This window comes from Sorex fumeus, unplaced genomic scaffold (assembly GCF_029834395.1).
Source record: "Sorex fumeus unplaced genomic scaffold, SorFum_2.1 ptg000110l, whole genome shotgun sequence".
NCBI classification, from domain to species: Eukaryota; Metazoa; Chordata; class Mammalia; order Eulipotyphla; family Soricidae; genus Sorex; species Sorex fumeus.
Window position 1 is genome coordinate 3,746,066 of NW_026606167.1, and position 8,011 is coordinate 3,754,076.

The following is an 8,011-nucleotide window of genomic DNA, read 5'->3' on the forward strand; positions in this document are numbered from 1 at the left end:
TGGGGGCAGTCTCCTGTGGCACCTGGTGGCCCTGCGTCCCGTGGAAGCTCGGCGGGGCAGCCTGCTCTGACCCCTCAGGTGTGCTGAGGGGGAGGGGAGGACGGCAGTTAACTGAAGAATCTGAGGGGCCTGGCAGGGACAGGGAAACTGCCTGGTCCCTTCCAGACGGGACCCTGGAGGCCCCGTCACCTGGACCCTGGCCAGGGACTCCACGTGGGAGGCTGAGGCGAAGGTGTGCCCGGGAGGTCAGGGTCCAGAGAGCAGCTGAGCCCGGCTCTGCATGGCTCTGCATGCAGGGGCCCGGACTGCCATCCTGGTGCCCAAGCACAGAGCTGGGAGTAGCCTGAGTGCCACCTACTGTGGCCCCCAAATTAGGCAAGAAACAAAGGGGCCGGAGAGGTAGTACTGGGCAGGACGTGCACCTTGCATGCAGCCGGACCTGGGTCAATCCCAAGCATGACACCATATGACACTGGAGCCTTGTCAGGAGTGACCCATGAGAACTGCCAGGTATGTCTCCCGGCTCCTCCGAACCCCAGAAGAACCAAACCTTCATTTGGGAGGTAAAGTGGGTTCGGGTGGACCCTGCCCTCCGGGGCATCCACAGGGAACCTGGCAGAGGCGGGCTCTGCCCTGGGCTCTCAGCTGGCCTGACCCACGGCAGGAATATCTTCGAGTGCGAGTGCTTCCTGAAGGCATCCCAGGACAGGGTGGATGCTGGCCCCCAAAGATGTCCCCACGCAGATGCTGCAGCCTGTACTTGAGCGCCTGTCCCTGTCACAGGTGCTCCGCAGATGCGAGGAAGGTCCATGTTTTTCTTCTTTTTCCCTTTTGGTTTTGGAGTCACACTTGGCGGTGCTCAGGGACCATCATTCCTGGCGGGGCCTGGGGGATCGTACGCGGTGTCGGGGATCGAACCGAGGCCTACTGCATGCAAGGCGAGTGCTGGCCCTCCACTCTGCTTGTTGCCACGCCCACGCAGTGCCAGCGCTTGCATGCAAAGCACATGCTCCCTTGTGGCCACATTCCCAGCCCTTGTGAATCTTTTTTTTTTTTTTGGCAGGGGGTGGGAGGGCTGCATTTGGGTGCTACACCTAGTGGTGCTCAGGGCTTAATCCTAGCTGTGCTTGGGTGTCCGGCTGGAGCGATAGCACAGCGGTAGGGCGTTTGCCTTGCACGCAGCCAGCTTGGCCGACCTGAGTTCGATTCCTCCGCCCCTCTCCGAGAGCCCGGCAAGCTACCAAGAGTATCTCGCCCGTACGGCAGAGCCTGGCAAGCTCCCCGTGACGTATTCGATATGCCAAACACAGTAACAACAAAGTCTCCAATGGAGACGTTACTGGGCCCGCTCGAGCAAATCGACGAACAATGGGAGGACCGTGACCGTGACCGTGCTTGGGTGTCACTCCTGGCAGGCTCAGGGATCAAGCCCAGGTGCAACACAAGTGCCTGGCCTGCTGTCCTATCTCTTCAAGCTTCTGATGAATGATTTTTTTTTTTTTTTGCTTTTTTGGGTCACACCCAGCGATGCACAGGGGTTACTCCTGGTTCATGCACTCAGGAATTACTCCTGGCCGTGCTTGGAAGACCATATGGGATGCTGGGAATCGAACCCGAGTCGGCCGCGTGCAAGGCAAACGCCCTACCCGCTGTGCTCTCTCCAGCCCCCCTGATGAATGATTTTGATGTGGACAGTCTCCTGCAGGGGCCAGTCCTGGTGAGCAAGGTCAAAGCAGAGGTGCCACAGAGGGTTGAAACTGTGCCCCGAAGTCTTCTGGGTCACTGTACCCCTTGGGACTAAGCCTGAGGGGGTCAGAGCAGGGACACAGGAATGGGCGGAGGAATGAGGGGGTCTCTGGACTCCTTGTGGAAACTTTAGAAGGAACAGACCCCCACCCCCCAGGTGTAAGAAAATTGCTGGAAACCCCATGTCTCGGGCGGCATGTCCACGCTGTGGCCTTGGTGTGTGTGTGCAGGGTCCTAAGCACCAGGACCAGAGCTGCAGGGAGGGAGGGAGGGAGAAGGGGGCACCTCGGCAGCACCCCTGAGGTATCCTAGTGGCACCTTGAAGGAAATGTGCGACAGCAGGACCCCAAATTGTCCGAGGGCCTGGGGCACATCCGCGCTGGCGGGGATACACCTCAGCCTGGCCCCGCTGTCCCTGTGAGCACAGAGGGAGGCCTGCCACCTGCCCACAGCAGGCTCCCTGCTCCTCCGGAGGCCTCCCTGCTGCCCTCTGGGCCGGCTGCCAAGGTACCCAGAGGTAGGGACCCGGAAGCAGGAAGCGCGTGCTCCTGAGGCCGGGACCCAGAAACTTGGGGTACTCCGAGCCAGGTGGGTGGCAGCTGAGGGCAGGAGAGGGGGCTGCCGGGACTGGGAAAGAGGCTGGCCAAGCCCTGGTGGGCAGGGAAGACCTAAAAGGGACTTGAGCTGTGTCCTGGGGGCAGGGGCAGGTGATTCCCCTCACACACGCCGGCCGAGATGGGGGACATGGAGGCCCTGGCCCATGACATGCTGGCGACGCTGAAGACCAAGGAGTTGTTTCAGACGTCCTGGGACAAGGCGGCCTTTGCCATTTTCCTCATCTTCACCTGTGAGTGTGCTTCTGCTGGGGCCACGTCCCGATGCCCCCGAGCCCCGCCCTGCCCCCAGGGCACCCCCGCATGAACTGTGCCCTCCAGGTACGGTGCTGTTTCTGCTGCTGCTGGTTCTGATCCGCTGTTGCTGCTGCTGCTGCTGCTGCTGCCGCCGCCGGCCCCCTCAGTCCAGACCGCAGCAGGTGAGCCCAGGCGCGGCGGGGGCGGCCCAAGGGCAGAAGGCGAGGCTCATGCCCACCTGGCCCTGCCCCACTTCTCTTGCAGAAGAAACAGTGGGGCGTGGACAACCTGGCCATGGAGCCTTAGCCTGGCCCAGCCCCGGCCCCTCGGCACCCCTGCCTGGTCCTGCGGGCTGCAGAAACCATCAACAACGCTGGCCTGCTCTGAGCCTGTCTGCTGTGTGTCTCTGCACGTGTGCGCGTGGGGGGAGAGCCCTGGCTGACTCCTGGTGGACCCCCAGTCTGTGTGCGGGAGGGGAAGCTGTGAGGACCCTCTCCAGACAGACAAGGGGCTCCAGGCTGGTTGGGGAGCTTTATTTCCTGGAGGAATGCAGGGAGGGCGGGGTAGCTGTCCCTCGCCACGCGCCCACAGCTCACAGCTCGGGGCACCACCCACCACCCCATCCAGTGGCAGAGCTGTCAAGGGGCCCTGCCACATCCCGGGTGTGTGGGGAGGAAGGGGCACCCCGGACCCAGCTGCACCCTGAGGACAAAGGTCCCGGGTGGAAGGGAGGGTTTGGAATGTGGGCCTCCCTGGGCCCCACCTTCCTGACCCCCCAGTCCCAAAGAAATCGCAAACCGGGTCCATGGTCCGTTGTCCACAGGGCCCTTCAGGTCAGCCCCCCGCGGGGAGGAGCCAGCAGGAGGGGAGGAAGAGGGAAATAAATACGGGGTTCATGCCAGTTCCCTCCCACACGCCCAGGAGCAACCCTTGTGTAGCCCCTGAGCGCCGCCGGGTATCCCCCCCCAACAAAAAACAAAAAAGGGAAACCAATAGTGCCCAGTGCCAGCCCCAGGGGCGAGGGGTGGGTGGGCGCTGCTTCCGGGGGGTGGGCTCTGCTCCTGGGGTGTCCGCTCAGAAGGGCCGGTAGCTCCAGTAGCTGGAGAAGACAGAGATCTGGGGCGTGGGGGGGCGGGGGTCACCCGGGAGGCGTGGCAGGGGCCCCGGGGAGCTCCCCACGGCCCGCGAGCACGCGCCCACCTTGTCCTTGAGCTGCTGGCACAGCTGCAGGGAGACGGTGAAGAAGACCAGGGCGTCGTTGAGCCACGGGACCACGCATTCCACCTTGTGCACGTGGCTCACTTCCAGGCGCTGGGGTCCCCACTCGCTGCGGGAGGGCAGGGGGCTCCTGAAGACCTCCCGGAGGAGGGGGGCGCCGAGGGGGCTCGGGGAGGTGGTACTTACAACATGGCCCCGGGGCTGTGCAGCACAGCGCCTCCCGCCGGCCGGAAGTTCTAGGAGGCAGCACACGGTGGGCGGGGTCAGCCCGGGGCGGGGCCAGCCAGCGGGGGCGGGGCCTGCCGCAGCGGGGCCAATGCCAGGGCAGGTCGGGGCGTGGGGCGTGGTCGCGCCTAGAGGGCCGGGCCGCACCCACCTTGGTGGAGTTCGGCTGCAGCGCCTGCAGCTGGTACACGGTGAGGCAGAGCTTGTTGAGGTTGATGTACACGTTGACCAGCAGGTCGGCGGGCAGGGCGGGCGCGAACATCCGCTGCGTGGTCGGCGGGGGCGAGGATGAGGGCCTGGCCAGAGTCGGGGACCCGCCCCCCGGCGCCCCCGCAGGCACAAGAACCACTGACAAATTTGGGGGGTGCAGGATGCAAGCCGTGAACCCCGTTGTAGAAAGTGTGCACGGACCCCGCGGACACAGAGCGGTGACCCTGGGCACTGACCGTGAGGCCGCTGGCGGCAATCTCAGGCAGGGTGAGGGTGGCCGGGGTGGTGAGGCGGTTGCGGGCCCGGCTCAGCTGCAGCATCACCGCGTCCATCAGCTGCGGGAAGGGGCGTCATCGTTGCTGCCGGGCAGCGGGTGGGCGTGTCTCCCCCACTCCCCCACCGCCAGCTTCAAAGCTCAGGCCGCTCCCACTCCTGCCCTCTTCTGGTCAGGGTCTCCCCTGCACCCTCTTTTTTTTTTTCTTGTTGGGTCACTCCCGGCGATGCACGGGGGTCGCTCCTGGCGGTGCTCCGGAGACCATATGGGATGTTGGGAATCAAACCCGGGTCGGCCGCGTGCAAGGCAAATGTCCTCCCCGCTGTACTATGACTCCAGCCCCACCCCTGCACCCTCTGCAGGCTGTGGAGAACATTATGGTTCCAGCCTGAAGGGGCAGGGGAGCACTCAGGAGGACAGTGTGGCTCCAGGCCCAGCGGCACACAGGGTCCGCGGCCAGAGGGCTTTGCCCGCGGGGGTGCAGGCAGTGAAGGCGCTTAGCAGGGCCCCGAGTCCAGCTTGGGACAGGGGGCCGCTGAGGGCTTCCCGGAAGAGGCCACAGGGTGACTGAATTTTGGCAACAGTTCCTGCTCAGAGGTGGGGAAAACCAAGGAGTATCGTGGTGCTGCTAGTGAGTGCTGGAACCATCTAGAAAGCGGTCATTTCCCTCACCAGGAGAACATAGCCCTGCCTAAACTCTCCGGAGCCCCAGTGGAAGTGAAATGGCCTGGCTCCCAGGGAAGGGAGGGGGGCTGAGGCGCTGGGGGAATGGTGGGGGGTGGTGGCGTGATGTCCACTCCCTTCCCTTTGCGTGGTGTTCAGTTCTAGGAGGGAACCTGAGCTCTCCTGGTTCCAAGTTTTCGACTGGGGCGCTAGAGATCAGAGAGGGCAGGTGAAGCTCCGGAGAACACACAGCGGCCCTGGTGGAGCTGAAGCCTGAGCGCAGAGCTGGCCCAGCCCCACCGAATTCCCTTGTAAACTGGGAAAACAAATTGCTTGCCGGCCTGGGACCCCCACCAGCTGCTCACATCGCCCGAGGGCTTTTCCTTCTGCCCCTCACCTGCACGAGCCACTGCAGCTGGGCCGGGTGGTGCGGAATGAGAGCTAGGGTGGACAAGTGCCTGGGGCAGGCCCTGGAGACCCGCTGGGATTTTTCCAGGCTGGGCGGAGTCAGTGGTTGGGGGCGTGTAGAAGGTGAGAGGTGAATGGTCACCTCAGCAGAGCCTGAGGCCACGGGGGCAGGGGTCCCGCCCAGACTCAGGCTGCTCACCTTGAGGACCTCGGCTCCAGTGCGGAACTGGTAGCTCTCCTCCCGGCTGCTTAGGAGGTACATGGCTTGGCTCACGTGATTCCGGGCATCCTGGATCTGAAAACAGTGGCCCTGTGCATGTCACGCCCGGCTCCAGTACAGGGCCCGTCCCGGTGGGGGGTTTCGTCCTGCAGGGAGGGGCGGCTCTTGGGCTGGGGGTCACTGGCTCCAGCCTGAGCGGAGAGCCGGCGAAGCTTGGCTGGGGAACCAGCGGGTGGGGGTGGGGCTCCGTGGCAAGTGAGGGCGGGAGCATCGCTGGTCCCCGAGAGCCTTGGGAACTCCCCGGGAGGCTCTGGGCAGGGAGGGCCAGGCACAGGGGGGCCCTGGGGACAAGTTCTCTGCTGCCTCTAGCTGTGCCCAGGATCCCCTGCATGCGGGCAGGGAAACAGTCTCCCTCCCAGGCTCGCTGCCCTGAGGATCCCCTGAGGCCTCGCCCGAGGCCCTGGGGCCGGTTACCTGCTGCAGCTTCCACTGCTTGTCCTCCCGGAAAGCAAAGTGCAGCAGCTGGTTATTCCGGGGCATCTTAAGGTTCACATCCTGCCGGGCGGGTGGGGGAGCTGGGGTCACCGGGACCCAGGGACCTCCTCCTGCTTTAGGCAGCCACACCCTGGGGCAATCGCCCATGAACGGGCAGCTCAGGAGCAGGAAGTCCGGCGAGAGCCACAAAGAAAGGGGAAAGTGCCCGAGAAAGGGGAACCGGCTGCGTCCCCCTCACTATGCTGCGTGGATGATTCGGCTCTGGTCAGGACCAGTCTCGTGTCAGGGAGGTCCACGTGTCACCGGCCCCGTGTGAAGCACCCGCTCCTGCCCATCTCCCCAGAAATGGAGCACCGGTGCCCTGAGAAGGGGGATGCTGGCAGTTCACCGACAAGGGCCAAGCCCAGAGAGGCCAAGGGCCCTGCCCTGTGTCACACAGCTGTTGCTGCTGGCTCCTTCAGCAGGGGCCCAGGACTCACCGCCTGGCTCAGCGCATCCCCTTGCAGAGTCAGCACGCCCTTCACCTGGTCTGTGCTGTAACACGTGGGGGTCAGAATGGTTACCGCAGCCCCAGCCCAGCCCTGAATTGGTACAACCCCGGTTTCCCACCCTGCTCCTTTGAACTCTCCGCACGGGCCAGCTGTGCCTCTCTCTGGAGAGGGCGTCCCTGACATCCCTCCTCCCAAGGAGATCCCTGCCCTCCTCCCAAGGAGATCCCTGCCCCGATACCCGCGCAGCCCAGGCTCACCCCGAGCTGCCCAGGATGAAGTTCTCCTGCTTGGCGGGCCCCTCGGCACCTGTGCCTGGGAAGGTGAAGCGGATCGACGCCTCCTGCGGGCGGGAGGAGGAGGCGGGCAACGGCCGCGGTGGGCCTTAGTGGCCCTGCTAGGAGCCCATCACCAGGCAGGCTCCGATGGCCTCGACAACCCACCCGCCCAGGCTCCCGGGGGCCTTTGAGGCTCCCGCATCCCCAAGGGCTGCTGCTGCGTCCACCTGCTCCTGGTCGTGCCCGCGGCCATGCCCCCGATCCGGGCACTCGCAGCAGAGACGCCCTCCCCGCCCGGCACTGGATCCCGGACCCCAGGGGCCGGCCAGGCCGTGGCTGGGCGCTCCTGCTCCTCACGGCCGCCCTCCGAGGCGGCCCCTCTCCACCTCCGCGCGAGAAGGCAGGCGGCCCGGGCCCCGCTACCTTGAGGATGTCTTGCAGCTGCCGGAGCACGGCGTGCACCTCGTCGTGCAGCAGCCAGCGGAACTCCTCCTCCTGCGGGGACAGCCGCCGCGGTCACCTCTCGGCCGCGCGCCCGCCCGCGCGCCCGCCCGCCCGGCCGCCCGCGCCGCTCACCAGCACCGCCCGCTCCGCCGTGGTCGCTGCCATCGCCGCCGCCATGGCCGTCGCTCGCAGCTCCGCGACTGTCACCCGCAGGACGACCTCCCGCGGCCCGCGCGCACCGTGGGGCCAGAGCCCCGCCGATTGGCGGAGCGGATCCAGCCCGGCCCCGGGGCCCCGCCCCGCGACAGCAGATTGGCCGCGCGCCCGCTCGCCCCGCCCCGGGCCAGCGCGGAGCCGGCGATTGGCCGACGCTCACCGCCCCGCCCCGCGCGAGCCCCGCCCCCAGGCCCCGATTGGGCGCCCGCCCCGCCTTCACACTCCGATTGGCCGTCGGGGCCGCCTGCGCCCGCTCGCCCTCGCCATTGGCCACT

The 8,011-nt window shown here is 65.9% G+C and overlaps 1 protein-coding gene across 1 annotated transcript; it reads right to left on the bottom strand.

Annotated features, from left to right (window-relative positions):
• Positions 1 to 3,582: 3,582 nt before the first annotated feature.
• Positions 3,583 to 7,778, bottom strand: ROGDI (rogdi atypical leucine zipper). The gene is made up of 11 exons (XM_056135184.1): positions 7,653 to 7,778; positions 7,500 to 7,571; positions 7,059 to 7,141; positions 6,790 to 6,844; positions 6,290 to 6,370; positions 5,795 to 5,890; positions 4,487 to 4,585; positions 4,192 to 4,305; positions 4,002 to 4,051; positions 3,798 to 3,924; positions 3,583 to 3,713 (listed from the first exon to the last, which is right to left on the bottom strand). Exons 1-11 carry the CDS (start codon positions 7,695 to 7,697, stop codon positions 3,672 to 3,674), a joined length of 864 nt encoding a protein of 287 aa, XP_055991159.1. The 5' UTR covers positions 7,698 to 7,778; the 3' UTR covers positions 3,583 to 3,671.
• Positions 7,779 to 8,011: the final 233 nt, after the last annotated feature.